At 39.1% G+C, this 22,141-nt stretch overlaps 1 protein-coding gene across 6 annotated transcripts in view; it reads left to right on the top strand.

The window, feature by feature from the left end:
• The window catches only part of BIRC6 (baculoviral IAP repeat containing 6), a 181,438-nt gene that overhangs the window by 26,844 nt on the left and 132,453 nt on the right, over positions 1–22,141 (top strand). For all 6 annotated transcript variants that reach the window (XR_011473150.1, XM_070428963.1, XM_070428967.1 and 3 more), the window contains exons 4-10: positions 1,559–1,752; positions 6,075–6,186; positions 9,318–9,400; positions 11,187–11,409; positions 11,486–11,646; positions 13,664–13,722; positions 17,035–18,429. Coding sequence is in view for 5 of the 6 variants with exons in the window: in XM_070428963.1 (XP_070285064.1) it covers positions 1,559–1,752; positions 6,075–6,186; positions 9,318–9,400; positions 11,187–11,409; positions 11,486–11,646; positions 13,664–13,722; positions 17,035–18,429 (2,227 nt within the window). In the remaining variant the exon portion in view is untranslated. The remainder of the gene's footprint in view (positions 1–1,558; positions 1,753–6,074; positions 6,187–9,317; positions 9,401–11,186; positions 11,410–11,485; positions 11,647–13,663; positions 13,723–17,034; positions 18,430–22,141) is intronic.

The raw sequence follows: 22,141 nt of genomic DNA on the forward strand, positions 1-22,141 counted from the left end.
ATTGTAGGATTCTTTCTCAAGGGGATTCAGCCTCCCTTTCAACCAAGAGGCTCTGGATATATGAACAGTTTACGTCTAGAAACAAAGAGGCTTTCATTCTCTCTCTTGTACATTTTTATTTTATTTAATTAAAAAATTTTTTAGATTGGTTGTAGAGGGAGAAACATCAATTTGTTGTTCCACTTATTTATGCATTATTTATGCATTCATTGGTTGTGGGGATCAAACACACAACCTTGGTGTATTGGGACGATGCTCTAACCAACTGAGCTACCCAATCAGGGCCTCTCTGTTTTTGTTTTTTATAGTTTAGCAATTCAAATTATATTTCTGGACACAAGTTTTCCAGTTATCTAGATAAGTAATACTTTAGTCTGCCTAGAATATATTAGAGAGTGGAAACTGTAGGTGAGTTGGGACAGGATATGAAGATGAAATTACTTTATAGATTTCTGGGAGAATAATGCTTATCATAAAAGTCTAACTTTTAAAATAATTATTTTAATATTAAATTATTATGGTTAATATTTATTGAATATCTACTTTGTTAAACACTGTACCAATTCTCACTTGAATTCTCATAAGAACTTTATATGAATAAGTATTTGTTTTTGCCCATTTCACATAAGCAGGAATCTGAAGTTAATTTGACCAGGGTACCATTATTGATGGTGAAGATGGGCTTGGAATCCAAGTCTGTGTGACTACAGATCTATTTTTTAGTTACTTTTGCTAGATTATGATGATAACAACAATAAATGCATAAGAATATGCTAAGCCAAAGTAATTTCTCATCTACCTTAGTAATAAATTGTACAAATATATTCTTTTTTTTTTTTTTAAATCCTCACCAGAGGATATTTTTCCATTGATTTTTAGAGAGAGTGGAACAGAGAGGGAAAGACAGAGAGAAATATTGATGTGAAAGAAACACACAGATTAGTTGCCTCCTGCATGAGCCCCAACCAGGGCCCGGGCCGGGGAGACCGGAATCGAACCTGGGACTCTTCAGTTCGCAGGCCAATGCTCTATTCTCAGAGCCAAACCAGCCCGGGCTACAACTATATTCTTATGAATGGAGATACTTGAGTGCCAGGTTTGTGCTTAACATTGTATATGTGCTGGAGGAATATAAAAAATTACAGATGATTTTAGTTTTTCTTAACACCTTAAGCTCCAAACCTGTTTTGTCTTCCTTTCCGTTTAGCCCTCGATATCCGATCTCACTGATAAGCTGGTGGTACCAGTGACTGACGAGATCCGTACGGAAAGTATAGTGTCAGTCACCGGTGACTGACATGGCGCTTAACGTGTTAATTGTGGATGGGATATGTGAGAAGGTGTATTACCATCTGGTTCTTAACTGTCTTTTTGAGGGTGACTAATTGAGATTTTTACTTCTTATGTAATTGCAAGTTTCTGCTTTAACTGATGAATTAATGGAGTAAACTGACTTGAGACTGATAAGTAGTTCTTTATTTTATAATGTCTACATTATGGTTTTGGTTAAAACTGTTGAGTACATTTTCCTTTGCTTACACTCCCCATTTTCTTTCAGTGGGCCACAGTTACATTTCATCTTCCTCATCATGTGTTAAAGTCCATTGCCAGTGCCATTGTGAATGAACTCAAGAAAATAAATCAAAATGTTGCTGCCTTACCTGTGGCGTCTTCAGTGATGGACAGGTTGTCTTACCTCTTACCTAGTGCACGTCCAGAACTTGGAGTGGGGCCAGGCCGTTCTGTGGACAGGTATAACTTTGCTTATAAAGAGAGATGACACTGAGATTGAATTGATTTGCTTTTGAATTAACCAAGAACAACTGTAAATTTGATTATTTTTAAAAATTTTTTCACAAGTTTTTGAAAAACATTCAGATGGTCATTTCTATCAAAATACTGAAGTGGCCCTAGCTGGTTTGGCTTAGTGGATAGAGTGTTGGCCTGTGGACTGAAGGGTCCCGGGTTCAATTCCAGACAAGGGCACATGCCCAGATTTCGGGCTCCATCCCTAGTGTGGGGCGTGCAGGAGGCAGCAAATCAATGATTCTCTTTCATCATTGATGTTTCTAGCTCTCTCTTCCTTTCCCTTCCTCTCTGGGGAAAAAAAAAAAGACTGAAGTAAACTAAATTACCACTTGAATTGTTATTTGTTTTGGTACCTGGAAGGTATTTAAAGGCTGGTAAAACTATATTTTGAAACTTAAAAATATAATTATTTACTATATAAGAATTATTTTTCTGTTGAAATTTTGTGACCTTTGGGATAAATTTTTAAAAATTGATTTTAGAGAGAGAGAGAGAGAGAGAAAGCGAAAGAAACAAACATCTATTTGGTGTTCCACTTATTTATGCATTCACGAGAGGACCAGTGCATGAAAATTGTGCATGGGGGAGGGGGGTCCCCTCAGCCCAGCCTGCACCCTCTCCAATCAGGGACCCCTTGGGGGATGTCCGGAAGTCGGACATCCCTCTCATAATACAGGACCGTTGTCTCCTAACTGCTCACCTGCCTGCCTGATCGCCCCCAACTGCCCCCCTCTGCTGACCTGGTCGCCCCCTCACTGCCCCCCTGCTGGCCTGGTCACCCCCAACTCCTTCCCTGCCGGCCTGGTCGCCCCCAACTCCCTCCCTGCTGACCTGGTCACCCTCAACTGCCCCCCCCCCGCCCCCCCCGCCCCCACTGCCGGCCTGGTGGCCACACACAACCTGCTGTTCATTCGTTTGGTCGTCCCTCACTAACCCCCTCGTCGGCCTGGTCGCCCTACAGCAGCCTGCTGTTCAGTTGTTGGGTCGTCTTTCACTAACCCCCCTGCCAGCCTTGTCGCCCCACGCAGCCTGCTGTTCGGTTGTACTGTAACGGCATCCTGGGCAATTTGCATATTCCTCTATTATTAGTATAGATTAGTTGATTCTTGTATGTACCTGGACTGGGGATGGAACCCGGAACCTTGGAGTTTTGGGACAATGTTCTAACCAACTCAACTACCTGAGATAAATTTTGATAAATTACAAAACCATGCTGGAATCTGACTATAAGAGCTATATATTATTTTTTATTGAAAATAATGAAAACTCTTTTTAAAAAATTAATTACTAGGACAATTTTGAATTAAGATTTTTATGCTGCCTGCCCTCGATTTAAAGAGTATTTATTATAGCCTGGTCAGTGTGGCTCAGTGGTTGAGCGTCAACCTATGAACCAGGATGTCACGGTTTGATTCCTGGTCAGGGGACATGCCCGGGTTGCAGGCTTGATCCACAGTGAGGGGCATGCAGCAGGCAGCCGATCAATGATCCACTCTTCATCATTGATGTTTCTGTCTGTCTGTCTCTCTCCCTTCCTCTCTGAAATCAATTAAAAAAAATAGAGTATTATAAAAATCATACCTCAACCATTATTTTCTTTAATAAAGATTTATTGGGTTTCTGCTATGTGTCAAACTCATTGAAAAGCTAGTAATGCATTCATTTAAAAACATAAATTGTTATTTGAAGTAACATCAGATTCTTATTAAAAGCATTACAATTTAAAAATGCTAAATATTCAGTACTGAAATATTGAATTTAACTGTTTTGATTTAGGTTCACATTTGCCTTCACATGCAGCAGTTTATGTTTTTACATTTTCATGAATGTGAATTGTAACTTCTTATGCTCTTTTTTGAAGTACATTTATAAATAGTACACACTAATGTTAGCAAAGGCACTACTGAATGAATTAACTTTTAACTTTTATTATCTTAAGTATGGCTCTTATATTAGTTTGCAGTACTTACTAGTTTATCTCAGTAAACTGAGATTTTGATTAATCAGTTGCCTTTTTTAAAAAAGTGATTTTATTCTATCAATAACTTCTATTGGTTTTATTAAAATTTGTAAAGAATTTTTATATTCCACTAGAGGCCTGGTGCACCAATTTGTGCAAAGGTCGGGTCCCTTGGCCTGGCCAGCGATCGGGGCTGATCGGGGCTGTCTTGCCTACTCCTGATGGGTGCCAATGTGGGCCAGCCGGCCATCTGGCCAAGGAGGGATCTTGGAAGGCTCCAGGGTGTGTCTGGCCCTCTCACCCAGTCCCAATTGGCCAGACCCCAGCAGCAAGCTAACCTACCGGTTAGAGCGTCAGTGCGTGTCATAGTGACTGGTCGAGTGGTTGACCAAACAGTTGACTGATAGGTTGGACACTTAGCATATTACGCTTGTATTATATAGGATAATAATATTGTTATCTCTGTCTTTTGGGCAAAATGTAGACACTGCCTTTTTTTTAAAAAAAATATATTTTATTGATTTTTTACAGAGAGGAAGGGAGAGGGATAGAGGGTCAGAAACATCGATGAGAGAGAAACATCGACCAGCCGCCTCCTGCACACCCCCCACTGGGGATGTGCCCGCAACCAAGGTACATGCCCTTGACCGGAATCGAACCTGGGACCTTTCAGTCCACAGGCCGACGCTGCATCCACTGAGCCAAACCGGTTATGGCGAAACTGTCAGTTTTTAAAAAATATATTTTTATTTCAGAGAGAAAGGGAGAGGGAGAGAGATAATAACATCAATGATGAGAGAGAATCATTGATTGGCTGCCTTCTGCACACACCCCACTGGGGATCAGCCTGCAACCTGGGCATGTGCCCTTGACCAGAATCGAACCCAGGACTCTTCTTCAGTCGCAGGCCGACGCTCTGTTCACTGAGTCAAACCAATTAGGGCGAAACTGTCATTTTTAATGTGGCTAAGTGTCAGGTATATGTGCTGTGGCTGTCCTTAAAATATTCTTTGGAATGTTTGGAGAGGGGGGGAAGTGTACACTTAGAATAAATGTTTCTTGTCTGAGAGCTATACCTATCTTGAAGAGATTATAAAACAGCTACTCAGAGCTATTTTAATTGCAAACAATAGCAGGGTTTCTAAAGAAGGCAGTGCAAACTGTGGTAAATATTTTATTTTAGGAAATACATTGATTAGATAGGCTATTCAGTGTTTCTGGAGGTGTTAAATGTCTCAAAATATTAATTGTGATGTAGTCTGTGTTTCATTACAGGTGAATCTAGGGACCGTATTAGGACCCTGTTGAACTTAGATCTGTTGGGGGTTTGAATTAGGTTCGGGTAGATGTTATTGCTGTTCTGTTTGGTAATATAACTAAGGAGACAGCTTTCCAAGACTGACACAGATCTTGAAGATATATATAGTCCATAGAGGACAAGGCTTTTCTAACCCAATGGCGTTTTTTTTTTTTTTTTCCAAACCAGAACACAACTATGAGTTAATCCTAAAATCACTAGCAGTATTATAGTAGATTGTGTACTAATTTAAGGAAAAATATTTTTCTGATCTGGTTGTGATGATCTTTGCCACTTTCTCTCCCTTCCCTTCCCCTCCTGTTATCAGTTACTCATTTATGTTAGGGAGAGTAAGCTTTGCTTACCAGTTTTTTCTTACTTGAAGCTATTTGGACTTTTTCTAATTTTGGTATGATCCTTTAAAGAAATACTTTAATGCTCTGTGTGTTATAGGTTCCCACTCAGTGAGCTCACATATTTAAATATGAAAACATATGAAGATTTCCCTTTTTTATTATTCCGTGGAGAGTACAACTTTCCTGGAAAAGGATTTCTCTGAAAGAAAAAAAAATTGCCCTCTACGTACTTAAAAATACTAAATTAGAAAATATTTTCTCAATATGAATGAGATAAAACCACTGTTTCTTTGGTTGTAATTTTACCCACTTATACAAAACTTGGCAAATGATGAAGGCATACAACTTTCTGCCTCTACATTTCCAGATTGTGTGTTCTTGGCTTGGTAATTATGTAACATCGGTTAATTAAATCTACTCCTGGAATTGTTTATAAATTGTGGCTATTAATCAGGCTTATTTTTTCCTACACTATTTAAGAGAAATTCCTTAAAGTGATCATTTTTAGTTTAAAATACAAATTTGAAAGTGGTTAGTAGACTATTACAAGTTTTTGTTGATAATCTAGTAAAGTTTTTTCATTAGTGTGAAATAGGAGTGTCAATATCATTTGAGGCCTAACTTCGATTACATAAAGTATGCTTACTTTTAGATCACTAATGTATAGTGAAGCTAACAGACGGGAGACATTTACATCATGGCCTCATGTAGGCTATAGATGGGCACAACCAGATCCCATGGCTCAAGCTGGATTCTATCATCAGGTAAAAAATATTATTAAAAAAACCCAGTTTTTTGTTTTAAAAAAACTTTTTCAAAAACTTACTTTGTGTACCCTGTGTGCTTATGTGTATGCCTTTATGTGAGTTTTTTTCTTTCTTATACCTTTGATCATAATATTGACTGGCTAGTACTATGTCATGTATTGTGCACGAAAAGAAAAAACATTTGTTAAAAGTAACTAAAAACTGAGTTAATGCTACATAACTATTTTCTTTTAGAAAGTAGGCAATATTCTTTAAATATGCTTTTTAAAATATATTTTCTTTGGATGTGTATTTATTTTCACTTTTTGACTTATGCATGCATAACAAATAAGTACTTAGGGTAATTCAATAAAAGCAACACATTCTTACTGTAATTCTAATTTTATTTAGGATAAAAATTACCCATATACTAGATAATTATAGTAGCAACATTATGTGTAGTAAAATGCAACCTGAATACATAAAGTATTGAAAAATTGATTAAGACATTGGACAGAAAGAGAAATAATTAGTCAAGGAAAATAGTCATAGTTTTATGCAGGAAAAGAGGCATGTGTACATTGTAAGGATTAGTGTGACAAAAAGACACGAGAATGGGACATTATGGAGAGTTTCACTGAATAAAGTAGAGGGAAGGTAAGAAAAAATAGGTTTAGATAGGAAAAATATACTACTTCTACTGAGTACAGTGTAGACTGGCTTGCCATTGTTTTACCCCTGCTAAAGAATCTAAGATATCTAACATTTACATGTAAGTTTTTCATTAAACTTGCTTATTTAATTTTAGAATTCAATGAAACTTTGAAATACATTGAAGTTACTATCATGAAGAATTTGCAGAGTGATTATTTCTTAGTTATCTTGAAGTGTTTCTGAATATGTTAACTAAAATTCAGAATGTCATATATATTTGAATATTTTATTTAAAGTTTTTCAGATTATTAGTTAGACTCATTTGGAGACTGGCTAATAGAATCACTTGAATTATTTTCTTAAATTAAGAATTAAATATGGACCATTTTTCCTAACTTTTTATCTTCCTACTAGAGGCCTGGTGCACAAAATTCGTACACTCAGAGGGAGGTGGTACCTCAGCCCGACCTGCACCCTCTCGCAGTCCGGGAGCCCTATGGGGATGTCTGACTGATGGCTTAGGCCCGCTGGGAGAGGGCCTAAGCCGTCAGTCGGACATCCTTAGCATTGCTGTTGAGGCGGGAGAGGTTCCTGCCACCGCCACTGCGCTTGCCAGCCATCAGCTCAGCTTCTGGATGAGTGGCACTCCCCCTGTGGGAGCGCACTAACCATTAAGGGGCAGCTCCTGTATTGAGCGTCTGTGCCCTGGTTGTCAGTGTGCGTCATAGTGACCAGTCGTTCTGCCATCAGGCTGAAAACAGCTCTCTGACATCCCCCAAGGGTCCCAGATTGTGAGAGGGCGCAGGCCAGGCCGAGGGACCCCACCGGTGCATGATTGGGGCTGGGAAAGGATGCAGGAGATTGGCCAGCCGGGGAGGGACTGCGGGAAGGCTCCAGGGCGTGTCTGGCCCATCTTGCTCAGTCCTGATCGGCCAGACCCCAGCAGCAAGCTAACCTACCAGTCGGAGCGTCTCCCCTGGTGGTCAGTACAAGTCATAGCGACTGGTCGACCCATTGACTGTCTTCCCCCTGGTGGTCAGTGTACGTCATAGCGAGTGTTTGAGTGGCCTTAGCATATCATTAGCATATTATACTTTGATTGGTTGAACGGCCAACTGGACGACTGGACATTTAGCATATTAGGCTTTTATTATATAGGATTGGGTGTCATTTTCTAAAATAGCCTCTGAGAAGGGATAACTTGATATTTTTCCTATTGAATTATTATTCATTGTATTACATATTAGCCAAGAGGTAAAATCATAGGTTTTCTAGAATCTTCTGTCTGTATTAAGGGTTGATTATTCTTAATCTTCTAAAATATATAGTAAATTTACATCTGTAGACACAGTAAGTGCTAATTAGAGTAAGTGATAAAAATAATAACATTGGTTTTTACAGGTAAGTTTGAGTTCAAGTTTTGTTATTTTATTTACATGTAGGATGTAGTCCCATGTGTCTTGAAGAATATTACGTGAATTAGGTTTACTAGTTTGCATTTCATTTTTACTTGCCCTTTCTTGTATGGTTGTATGGGATTCAGTTTGTAATAATAAACCTGTTAGTTATTTTCTTTCTATACTTAACTATATTTCAAATACTTTAGTAATATAATCAGTAGTATAACCTATATACATAAAAGCCCAGCGACCATTACGGCAGAATGACCAGAACGACTGGTCGGTATGACATGCATTGACCACCAGGGGGCAGACTTGCAATGCAGGAGTCAGTGCGCTCCCACAGTGGGAGCACTGCTCAGCCAGAAGCCAGGCTCATGGCTGGCGAGTGCAGTGGTGGTGGCAGCAGCCTCTCCCACCTCCGTGGCAGCGCTAAGGAGTGGCAAGCTAAGTGGTAAGGAGTAAGGAGGCGGGTGGTAAGGGGTGGTGAACCAAGTGGTAAGGAGCAAGCAGGTGGGTAGTTAGGCGTGAGCAGGCAGGTGGTTAGGAGCTAGGGGTCCCGGATTGCGAGAGCGCACAGGCTGGCCTGAGGGACACCCCTCCCATGCACTAATTTCGTGCATCGGGCCTCTAATTTATAATAATAAAAGTGTAATATACTAATTAGACCAGACGTTCTTTCGGACGAAGCCTGGGCTGCGAGGGAAGCCCAGGTCCCGGTGCCTGCCAATGGCCGGAGGGAAGCCCAGGTTCCGGGTGCCAGAGGGAAGCTGGTGCCGGCAGCTGGGGGAAGGAAGGCCTACTCTTGCACGAATTTTGTGCATCAGGCCTCTAGTCAGTAATAAATCTGAGATCATCTATGTGCTTCTATGTTTGACTTAATGGTCATTTTCTGATGAAACACAGTTTTTCAAATAAAGCAGCAAGTTTATAAACATTTAGGGATTCAGTGTATTGCTTGAACTTAATAGTGGAGGCTAATTTTCTTTTTTCAATAATGAATTTTACCTAAATTTATTGACTTTTTTAGAAGTTTTTATTAAAAAGTTATTTTAATGTTGATTAACCTTGTGTGTTTTCTTTATAAATTTGCAGCCTGCCTCATCTGGAGATGATAGAGCCATGTGTTTTACTTGTAGTGTATGCCTTGTTTGTTGGGAACCTACTGATGAACCTTGGTGAGTCTTGATTATTCTGGACATAATAGCTAAATTAATCCTATATATTGGACTGTGTCCAACACGGCCAGGGGTGAACCCGAGGAGGGGCGGTGAAGGATTAAAGAAAACAAACAAGAGAATACAGTTAGAACCAGGTGGATCACTGTGCCTAGATGAGGAAACAGTGACACAGTCTGTAAGCCGAAGCTTTATTTTATAGTCAGATCACACAAAGCAAAACAAGGGCAAGATGTTTACAGTGTTCTTGCAAATTTCAATTCTGCTTCTTTCCTGTTGTTGCCATTCTCTGAACTCTATCAAGCTTCGTTCAGGCAGCACTTGCTGTACCGCCCGAAGCCCACATTCCTTAGCTACCTAGGACTGCAGGGTTGGACTATAAGGTCAAGCTTACAGTCATAGCCTTTTGGCTATAATTGTTCTGGGAGGGCTTTGCCCTCCAAGCTGGGACTTGTTTGTGGCTTTGCCACAAGTCAGTCCGGGGGTTGAACCTGTCCAAATGCTGTAGCTACTCTCTACAATATGTGTGCTTCTAAATTGTGCTTTTCTGATCTAGATATAATAATATTCATGTCTTTCTGCCATTGGTATTTTTTCCCTTGTCCCAGGAGGATGAGGTAGCACTGTCTGTGCTCTGTCACATCACTTAGCATACAGTATCGCTAAGATATTTCACTGCCTAAAGTCTGTACTTGAAAGTGCCAAAGAATAGAATCAGACTCTGAAAACCAAGATACTATGATAAAATAAATGAAAGGAGCATGATTAATTTCAGCTGTTTAATAGTGATCTGTTGAGGGCAGGCTGTCAGTGGGGAATCCACAGATGAGGGTCTTAAGATTTATGTTAATAAATTTTATTGTAATTTATATTTTTAATCTTCACCCAAGGGTATATTTTTTATTGATTCTGTAGAGAGAGGAAGGGAGATGGGGGGGAGAGAGAGAGAGAGAGAGAGATAGACAGACAGACAGACAGACAAAGATATGAGAAAAACATCAGTTGGTTGCTTCCTGTAGTCATCCTGACTGGGGTTTTCAACCTGAAACCTGGATATTTGCCCTGACCCAGAATTGAACCTTTTGGTGCATGGGATGATGCCCAACCAACTGAGTTATGGTTGTAGGTCCTTGCTTTTCATCACAGGGTTCTTCTTTGTAAATATTTATTTATTTATTTTTAAATATATTTTATTGATTTTAGAGAGAAAGGGAGAGGGCTATAGAAACATCACTGACAAGAGAGAATCATTGATGCCTGCCTCCTGCACGCCCCCTACTGGAGATCAAGCCCCCAACTTGGGCAGGTGCCTTTGACTGGAAATTGAACTTGGGACCCTCTAGTCAGCAGGCCGATGTTTTATCCCCTCAGCCAAAATGGCTAGGGCTTCGCAAATTTTAAATGTACAATGCAGTATTAACTGGTGTCACTGTACTCTGCATATATGGAGAATTTTAAATCTATACAAAGTAGTTATTCATTTAAAGATGTAGGAAACCATTGTGGGGAAATATCAGGACTTTAAGCAATTTAATCAGTATGCTGATATAGCATAAATTATACTGTAGCATTTCTGAGTTTCATCTGAGACTATTTGTATTGAGTTAAAGCGTATAATAACTGCTATTATGAAGTTCTGGTTGGACATGTTAGATGATGTTGAATGACTTGGTAAGGAATACTTGTTTTTTCAAAAAGAAAAGATGATCCTGATATTTTGTTTTAATATGCAAATTTAACTGCTTTGTTATTCATTAAATTTTTTCCTTTGTTAATTTATGTAAAGGTCTGAGCATGAGAGACATTCCCCAAATTGCCCCTTTGTGAAAGGTGAGCACACACAGAATGTGCCATTGTCAGTCACTCTCGCAACAAGTCCTGCACAGTTTCCTTGTACGGATGGAACTGACAGAATATCTTGCTTTGGGTCGGGAAGCTGCCCCCATTTTCTAGCTGCTGCAACGAAACGAGGAAAGATCTGCATATGGGATGTTTCCAAACTTATGAAGGTATGTTTTAATTTTGAAGTAACAGATTAGTAATTGAGAAAAAAGCAGTTGTAAACTTAGCCTTTTCATTGTTTAGGTGCACTTAAAGTTTGAAATTAATGCATATGATCCAGCTATTGTACAACAGCTTATTCTGTCAGGAGAACCAAGCTCAACAGTTGAATCAAGGAGACCAACTTTGGCGTGGCTAGAAGACTCCTCTAGTTGCTCAGATATACCAAAATTGGAAGGAGATAGGTATGTGAATTTGTTTTATTGGTATTTATAGACATTAAGTATTTTCTTTTCCTAAATTGTATGTTCTCTTAATTCTAATTAAAGAGGCAGAAAAATTATTATGTTAACAAATTAGATAATAAATGTTTGTTTGAAATCTGAAATAGCTGTATAATTCTTTTAGAAATGCCATAGTCTGTAAAATATACTTTATTTTCTACATTAACCTATGCCATTAATTGGACATAATTGCTGCATCGGAAAATAGTGTAAATAATGAAAAAAAAAAAACCCTTCGATTAGGCTTGTAATTTCACCTTCTATTAAATCTTTTCATAAAGCTGTTGAACCAAATAGTTAAATGGTTTTAGTTTCCCCTTTTTTTAAATTAGCACTTTAAATTATAGACATCCTCATGAATAATGACATAACTTGTGGCTAGAGAGGATGACCTAGTTATTTAAAACAATTTATCAGTAGCCAGCAAAGATTTGAAACAAAATTATTGCTATAGAAACATTTTGTTAAAAATTCTGTGTTGGATTCTCTTCCATTGAGCTTTTCTGGCAGATTCCTGATTTCTATAGGTTTATTTGATCTATGTGGGGAAGGAAAATAAAAATATAATCCCATTTCACTCATTTGTTTCCAAGAAACTGCAGTTGTAACTCTGAACTGGGCTAGGATTACAGAGCAACACCTGCAGTATTCTCAAGTAGGCAGATTGAAGGATTTCACAAACCACTTAACTTGTCTTAAGTATTAGCAGCTCCCCTCCCCCCTTTTCTTCTTCAATTTTATTTTTTAATTTTAAATATATATTTTTAATATAGTTGATGTACAATATTATATTACTTGCAGATGCAAACCCCAGTGATTAGACATATACTAGTATATGACTTACAAAGTCATAAGTTTTCTGCCCATCTAACAACTTTTACATAATTATTACAATATTATTGACTATATTCTATGCTGTACTTTACATCCCCAGAGCTATTCTGTAAATACTGATTTGTACTTATTAATCCCTTCACCTTTTTCATTTCCCCTGCTATCCCCCAATCTAGCAATTGTCAAAATGTTCTCTGCATCTATGAGTCTGTTTCTGTTCTGCTTGTTTATTTTTTCTTTTTAGATTCTACATATAAGTGAAATCATATAGTATTTGCCTTTTCTCTGTCTGACTTACTTGATTCAGCACAATACTCTCTCGATCCATCCATGTTGATGGCAAGATTTTTTTTATGGCTGAGTCAAATTGTATATATGTATCACTTTATCCATTCATCTATTGATGGACACTTGGGTTGCTTCCATATCTTGCCTATTGTAAATAATGTTGCATATGGCTTTTCTATTTCGTATTTTGGGTTTTTTTGATAAATATCCAGAAGTGGAATTGCTGGGTCCTTTTTTGTGTCTTTGTTTTAAAATCTATTTTGTGTGGTATAAGTATTGCTACCCCAGCTTTTTGTTGTTTCCTTCTTATGAAAAATCCTTTTCAGTCCCTTCACTTTCAGTCTATGTGTCTTTTGATCTAAAGTGAGTCTGTTATAGACAGCATGTGTAGGGTCTTGTTTTGTTACCCATTCAACCACCCTGTGTCTTTTGGTTGGAACCTTTAATCTATTTGCAATTAAAGTTATTATTGATAGATAGTATCTATTGCTGTTTTATTCATACTTTTGATTTATTTTTTTTTCCTAAAGAAGACCCCTTTAAAAAATATTTTTATTGACTTCAGAGAGGAAGGAAGAGAGAGAGAGAGAAACATCAATGATGAGAGACAATCATTGATCAGCTTCCTCCTGCATACCCCTCACTGGGGATCGAGCCCGCAGTTTATCAGCATTGTTTAATCACTTATGGTCTCAGACTACTTATACATAATTTAAGTTAGTTTTAATAGTTTTTGTGATGCTTATATTCCAGATGTAAAACAGTGGTTGTTGTAACATTGTACTTTTTTTTTTTCCTGTCTCACATGTATACATTTTTTTGAAATTCAAATTATATTTTTACTTTGTCTTTTAAGTGATGATTTACTGGAGGATTCAGATAGTGAAGAGCATTCCAGATCAGATTCTGTGACAGGTATGTAAAAAATGTTAGATGATCTGTTTATAGCAGAGATCTTGAATTAGTAGTACGTAGTGTTTCCTACTTAACTTTAAATGGTACCTACTTGAGCCAAATGAAGTAAAGGGACAGCTTTATCAAATTTTTGTCACAGATGTCAGGGAGTTGACATTGAGCTCTTAATAATGTGTTCAATTTATTTGCTTAATGTATTCTCTTTTTAAATAAAAGTAACATTTAAATTAAGGTAAAAACAGGTGAATAGAAAATACATTTTTAGGTATAAAATCATAGACATTAAGGCTTCAACTACATGCTGCCTTATTCATTATCTTATGAAATATTAAAACAGTATTTTTCATATTTAATATAGTTATAGTATGGGCAAGGCTAATAGTGCATCTCAAAATCGTTTTACTATGTCAGAATTAAAATCCTGTCATTTAAAAATATATTTTATTGATTTTTTTTTTACAGAGAGGAAGGGAAAGAGATAGAGAGTTAAAAACATTGATGAGAGAGAAACATCAATCAGCTGCCTCCTGCACATCTCCCACTGGGGATGTGCCCGCAACCCAGGTACATGCCCTTGACTGGAATTGAACCTGGGACCCCCCAGTCCACAGACCGACGCTCTATCCACTGAGCCAAACCGGTTTCGGCTATTTTATTGATTTTTTACAGAGAGGAGGAGAGAGGGATAGAGAGTTAGAAACATCGATGAGAGAGAAACATCAATCAGCTGCCTCCTGCATGCCCCCGCCTGGGGATGTGCCCGCAACCAAGGTACATGCCCTTGACCGGAATCGAACCTGGGACCCTTGAGTCCGCAGGCCGACGCTCTATCCGCTGAGCCAAACCAGTTAGGGCAAAATCCTGTCATTTAATTATAGTCTGATAGCATTTTCTAAAATATAAAATAGTGATGCTAACATGTGTTAATTAGCGTTTTTGGGATTAAGATAAAAATATGTGAAGCATAATCCCTGGAAGTAGCCAGTGTTTTTTTTTTTTTTTTTTTTTTTTTTTTTTTTTTTTTTTAGTAGCCAGTGTTTTTAAAAAGTGACTGTTATTACGTTTTGGCTCTTCTCTGATGTCAGGTCTCATGAATTAAGGAATGTATAACTTGTTAAATCTCTCTATAAGAGACATGGTTTTATATAGTTGTCAAAAGTTATAGTTAGTTTAGAGTAGCAAGTTCTTTTTAAAATTTATTTTGTCATGAAATCCTTTTTAAAGACACCAAACAATAATGGTCTGGTTTTGGGTTAACTTTTAAAGGTAGCATTGGTTATAGAAAAAAATTCTTCTAGTTCAAATACTTTAGTATTGCCTCCTTTTGAGATTTGTAAGTATCTCATTTATTTGTAGTAAAATATGTATCTTCTTAGCTAATTATATTGATATTAGAGGGTCCCTCGGTGTGGCCTGTGGGGATTGGGTCGAAACCGGCAGTCCAATGCCACCTGCTGCTCCTGCCTGCCACTTCTGCTCATCCCAGCCCTGCTACGCCTGCTGCCGCTGCCACTCAGTAGGCTTGCTGCCGCTTTGCTGCGGTCTCCGGGCTGCAGTGGCTAGCTGTGAGCCCTGCATCTGGCACCTATTGGTCAGCTGAGCAGCGCTCCCCATGTGGGAGCGCACTGACCATCAGGTGGCAGCTTCTGTGTTGAGCATCTGCCCCCTGGTGGTCAGTGCCCATCATAGCGACTGGTTGACCGGTTGTTTTGTTGTTCGGTCGCTTAGGCTTTTATATATATACACTAGAGGCCCAGTGCACAAAAATTTGTGCACTCGGGGGCGGGGGGGGGGAGGGGGGCCCTCAGCCCGGCCTGTGCCCTCTCCCAGTCTGGGACCTCTCGGGAGATAACGACCTGCTGGCTTAGGCCTGCTCCCTGGTGGCAGAGGGCAGGCCCAATCCCTAGGTGCAGCCCCTGGTCGGGCTCAGAGCAGGGCCGACTGGGGAGTTGGGGCGCCGCCCCCTGTCATGCACAGAGCAGGGTGGATCAGGAGGTTGTGATGCCACCCTCAGTCACGCTCAGGGTAGGGCCGATTGGAGGGTTGGGGCACCGCCCCCGTCACACTCAAGGCAGGGTCGATGGGGAGGTTGCGGCGCCACCCCCTGTCATGCACAGAGCAGGGCCAATCAGGGGGTTGAGGTGCTCCCCCTGTCACGCACAGAACAGGGCCCATCAGGGGGTTGAGGAGCTCCCCCCTGTCATGCACAGAGTAGGGCCGATAGGGGAGTTAGGGCGCTGCCCTCTATCATCCAAAGAGCAGGGCCGATCAGGGGGTTGGGGCGCCGCCACTGTCACACTCAGGGCAGGGCCAATGGAGAGGTTATGGCTCTACCCCGTCACACACAGAGCAGGGTCCGTGGGGGAGGGGGGGTTGGGGCGCCGCACCCTGTCACACACAGAGCAGGGTCGATCAGGGGGTTGGTGTGCCGCACCCTGTCAAACACAGAGCCGCAGGGCGATCAGGGTTGGGGAGCTCCCCCCTGTCAGGCACAGAGCAGGGCTGATCAGGGGGTTGGGGCACCTTACCCTGTCACGAACAGAGCAGGGCGTATAGGGAGGTTGTGGCCCCGCCCCCTTTCACTCACAGAGCCACAGAGCGATCAGGGGGTTTGGGCGCTGCCCCCTGTCACGCTGATCCGGTGCCAGGAGGCCTCGAGGCTCCGCTGATCCCGGTGCTGGGAGGCATATTACCCTTTTACTATATAGGATAGAGGCCTGGGGGCCGGCTGGTTTGCCCTGAAGGGTGTCCTGGATCCGGGTGGGGGTCCCCACTGGGGTGCCCGGCCAGTCTGGGGAGGGGCTGAGGGCTGCTTTCAGGCTGGTGGTTGTTGATTGAAGCTCCCAACTGCTCCTTTTTTTAATTTTATTCTGGGCCAGCTTTAGCTCTGGCTCTAGCTCTGAGAGCAGGTATCTGGTTTGTTTCGGTTCTATAATCGAAACAAAGTATAACTTCAGCTCTGAGATCCCGGCCTATATTTGTTAGAATGTTTCAAACTGCCAGCTCAGAGGCTGGCAAGGCAGGCGGGGAACATTGGAGTCTGCAGTCACTGGAGCAAGCAAGCCTCATGTTCGCTTCCAGCTGCCTGGCTGCCGGCCGCCGTCTTGGCTGACAGTTAATTTGCATAAGGATATGCTGATTAGCCAATGGGAAGGGTAGCGGTCGTATGCTAATTACCATGTTTCTCTTTTATTAGTGTAGATAATGCGTTGACTAGATGAGTAAAAATGAAAATTAACGAAAACTTCACATTAGAGATTTTGAGTTACATTCAGAAGGTCATTGCTAATGAATATTGTTCTTTTTTCACAGGGCATATATCACAGAAGGAAGCCATGGAAATGAACCTTGATATAACAGCACTCAGCATTCTCCAGCAGCCAGAAAAACTTCAGTGGGAAATTGTTGCAAATGTGCTTGAAGATACCGTTAAGGATCTTGAAGAACTTGGGGCAAATTCTTGCTTAACAAACTCTAAGAGTGAAAAGACAAAGGAAAAGCACCAGGAACAACACAACATTCCCTTTCCATGTTTATTGGCTGGAGGTTTATTAACATATAAATCTCCTGCTACCTCACCCATTAGTAGTAATTCTCACAGGTCACTGGATGGTTTAAGCAGAACTCAGGGTGAAAGTATATCAGAACAAGGGTCAACTGACAATGAATCCTGCACTAATTCAGAATTAAATTCTCCTCTGGTAAGGAGGACTTTACCCATTTTGCTTCTTTATAGCATCAAGGAATCTGATGAGAAAGCAGGAAAAATCTTTTCACAGATGAACAGTATAATGAGTAAAAGCTTGCATGATGACGGTTTTACAGTTCCACAGATTATTGAAATGGAACTGGATAGTCAGGAGCAGATGTTGTTGCAGGATCCTCCCGTGACTTACATTCAGCAATTTGCGGATGCAGCAGCCAACCTTACCTCTCCAGATTCTGAGAAGTGGAACTCTGTGTTTCCCAAGCCTGGGACTTTGGTTCAATGCTTGAGACTGCCAAAGTTTGCAGAGGAGGAGAATCTTTGTATAGACTCTATAACTCCTTGTGCTGATGGAATTCATTTGTTGGTAGGACTGCGAACATGCCCTGTTGAATCCTTGAGTGCAATAAATCAAGTAGAGGCCTTGAATAATTTAAATAAATTAAACTCTGCGCTGTGTAATAGACGGAAAGGTGAACTGGAATCCAATCTTGCTGTAGTGAATGGTGCAAATATTAGTGTAATCCAACACGAATCACCAGCAGATGTACAGACCCCTTTGATAATTCAGCCTGAGCAGAGGAATGTTAGTGGTGGATATTTAATACTTTATAAAATGAATTATGCCACTCGGATAGTGACTTTAGAAGAGGAGCCAATAAAAGTCCAACATATCAAAGATCCCCAGGACGCAATTACCTCGCTCATTTTGCTTCCTCCAGATATATTGGATAATCGAGAAGATGACTGTGAGGAACCTATTGAGGAAATGCAATTAACCTCAAAAAATGGCATTGAGAGAGAAAAAAAGTCTGATGTTTCTACTCTTGGACACCTGGTAATAACCACTCAGGGAGGATATGTAAAAATATTAGATCTTTCAAACTTTGAAATTTTGGCCAAAGTGGAGCCTCCCAAAAAGGAGGGCACTGAGGAACAGGACATGTTTGTTTCTGTCATTTACTGCTCCGGCACAGACAGGCTGTGTGCATGCACCAAAGGTAAGTGGTTGGTTTGTTGGGTTTCTCTACAAACCTTATAAAGTTGTATATGGCATTTGTTGATGTGTGAATTTTAGATCCATGTAAAGAGACATTTATTCTTTTATAATGAAGTGGTAAACCTTTCAACTTTTTAAACCGTTTTTAAAACTTTTTTCTACTGTCCTAAGTTAGTATTCTAACTGTAAATAAGTTAATAAATATCTCAGAAAGTATCTTCTCTGCTTTAACCTCAAGAAAATAACCTGCTGTTCTTTCTGAGTCCTGACTCTGTATTTGCTTAAATTTGTGGCCTTGGGCAAGTTACTTTAAACTTAGGTAAACCTTTCTTTTTTTACTCATAAACTAGGATAAGAAGGCCTATTTCCAGGTTTGTTAGAATTAAATTAAATCATATATGTAAAGTTTCTCACATAGGTATTGGTCCTCATTTCCCCCTGAAATAAAAATATTTAGCAAATAATTAGTACTTTTGCCAGTTTTTTTTGTTTGGTTTATTCCTACCTCTGGTTGATAGTGAAATCAGTTTTGTAACATCTGAGGCTCTGTATAAATTAACATATGGTATGCATTTTTTTTAACTTAATATGTATTTTAAGTCAGAGAGAAAAAGCGATTTTTGAAAAGGATTGCTGACAATATCAGACAACATGAATAGTCCTGTTGATAGTTTAGTAGGAGTTTAGGGCCAGGAGATACTGAAGCCTAGGTAACTATAGCCACTAATTGGACAGAGGAATTAGGTTTGAGAAGAGTGATGTATCTCATGTAGTTCTGGTAAGATTTAGCCTTTTTTTCCTCTCTTTAAAAAGATCTCAAGACTTTAGCTAAAAAGAATAATGGTTACTTTTTTTTTTAAAAATATTTTATTGATTTTTTACAGAGAGGAAGGGAGAGGAATAGAGAGTTAGAAACATCAATGAGAGAGAAACATGGATCAGCTGCTTCCCGCACACCCCCTACTGGGGATGTGCCTGCAACCAAGGTACATGCCCTTGACTGGAATCGAACCTGGGACCCTTGAGTCCACAGGCCTACACTCTATCCACCGAGCCAAACCGGTCTGGGCGAATAATGGTTACTTTCAACAATAAAGAATTTAAATAAAAGAAAGCAAGAGATGACATTAAAAAAATAATGGTGAATATAGTGGTTCAGGTTGCCTTTTTTGAAATACATCAAGTGAAATAACAAAGGGACAAACACCTTCAAATAACATAAAAACCTTGCAAGGGTTAACTTGACAAATGGCAAGGCATAATAACTTTAGACTAATAAAACTTTGAATTAGTTAATAAAGTTCAGAAAACACATTAAAAATACTAAGCAATATGAAGGGTAATATGAATTTATTGATCATCTATGGCCAGTTCATTGTTGTTAGATCTTTACCTTTATTAATTCATTTAGTCATCACACCAACTTACGAGGTATGTGCTATCGTTGTCTCCATTTATATAGGTAAGGGAACTGAGGGAAAGCGAGGTTAAGTAACTTGCCTATATAGAACTAATAAATGACAGAGTCAGCATTCAGACCTGGCAGTCTGTCATCAGAGTGATTAACTAAGTTATACTGTCAGAATGTACCCAAATCAGAAGACTCATTTTGTGACTTTTGGAATCTTAATCTGAAAGATTTAAAAAATGAAAAGAATTTAATTTGCCATTTGGCATGACATCACTAGGGCCTTGATATTTTAAAAAATATATAAGATGATCCCCAACTTAAGGTGGTTTGACTTAGGATGCTTTGACTTTAAAATGGTGCAAAAGCGATATGTATTCAGTAGAAACCAGCTAGGCTAACCTATGTTCAGTAGGTTACATGTATTAAATGCAATTTCAATATTTTCAATTTAGGATGGGTTTATTGGGAAGTAACTCCCATCATAAGATGAGGGGCATAGTTTTTATTTCTGGAGTTGCAGTCTTAGTGGTTTAAATTGCCACAATCTACTTCAGAATAATTCTGACTTAATTCTAGTAAAATATGGAAACTTTTCTGTAATCTTTTTTCTCTGCTACCTTTGTGCTACTGTTGTCTTAAGTGTAATATTTAGATAAGTTTTAAATTCAACCAAAAAGTGTTATTTTATAAAATCTTTGTCTCCTAAAAATGTTAAATGAGAAAAAACATTTGCTCACTTGTTATTTCTATTTTTTTTTTTTTTTTTGGTGAATTTGGTATTCTTGAAGGACTTTCCTTTAGTACTTATTAATAGGCAGGTTTGCTAGCAAAAAGTTCTCTTAGTCTTTGTTTATCTGGAAATGTCTGTTTCACCTTCTTTTTGAAGAATAGTGCTATATATGTAGAATTAGTCATTGACTTTGTGTACATGTCATTCTATTGGCTCTGGCTTCCATTGTTTCTGATGTCAGCTGTTAATTTCCATTGTAGTTTCTATGTCTGATGAGTTATTTTTAACTTGCTGCTTTGAAGATTTTCTCATTGACTTTGACTGTAATGTATGTGTATCTGTGGATCTTTTTGTAGTCAGCCTACTTGAGTTTAATTGAAATGATTGTATTTGTAGTATAATGTTTTTCATCAAATATTGGCAGTTTTTGCCCCTTATTTTATAACAATTTTTTTCTATGTCTTTTTCTTCTCTTTTTTTTGAATTCTCATTACATGTATGCACTTAATTTGATTTGTCCCATAGGTCAATGAGGTGCTTTTTTTATTTAAAAATTTCTTTCTTTTATTTAGCTTCTTTGATTTCTACTGGCCCATTTTTATTTCACTGATTCCTTCTACTACCATTGCAAATGTACTTTGAGCCTCTCAAGTGAACTTTTTTTTTTTTAAAATATATATTTTATTGAGTTTTGATAGAGAGTTAGAAACATCGATGAGAGAGAGAAACATCGATCAGCTGCCTCCTGCACATCTCCTACCGGGGATGTGCCCGCAACCCAGGTACATGCCCTTGACCAGAATCGAACCTGGGACCCTTCAGTCCACAGGCCGACGCTCTATCCACTGCGCCAAACCGGTTTCGGCTCAAGTGAACTTTTAATTTTAGTTATTTTACCTTTAAACTGCAGAATTTCCCTTTGATCTTTTAGAATATTTCTTTTTTGTTGAGATTCTTAATTTGTTGAGTCATTTTTTCCATTTGTTCCCTTAATTATCCTTATCTGGTTTCTTATTTTATGAAAATATTTACAATTACTTATTTGAAATTTTTGTTCGCCAAATCTAATTTTGGGCACTCAGATGTTTCTCATTGATTTTGTTTTTCTTAAGCATGGATTGCTCTTCCTTTGCATGTTTTATAGTTTTTAATTTAATATTGGACATTTTAAATGACATCGGAGAAACTCTGGATTCTGATCCTCACTCCACCACCTACCCTCCTCACCCACCCTCTCTTGATGGTTGTTGTTCTTTGTTTGATAACCCACCTGGACCAAATCTGTGAAGCGTGTTTCTTTTGCAGTGTGTAGCTGCTGCTGACTCTCTTTTTTGTTTGTTTATTTTAACTTTAAGCCTTCTTTTTTATTGTTACCTCTGTGTTCCACATAGCTTAGTAGTCAGCTAAAGATTTTGATAAGTGGTTGTGCCTTAATACCAAATATATTTACCACTAAGGCCATGTTCATGTGTGCCCTGACTTTTATTTTCTTTATTTTTGTTTTCTGTTGAGTCCTCTCAATTCTTCCTTGCATAGGCATTGGGGGCTTGTTTGGGAATGTGTTGATGGCTT

The sequence above is a fragment of the Myotis yumanensis genome, unplaced genomic scaffold (assembly GCF_028538775.1).
Source record: "Myotis yumanensis isolate MYYU_CA2020_CCGP unplaced genomic scaffold, mMyoYum1.0.hap1 SCAF_11, whole genome shotgun sequence".
NCBI lineage: Eukaryota > Metazoa > Chordata > Mammalia > Chiroptera > Vespertilionidae > Myotis > Myotis yumanensis.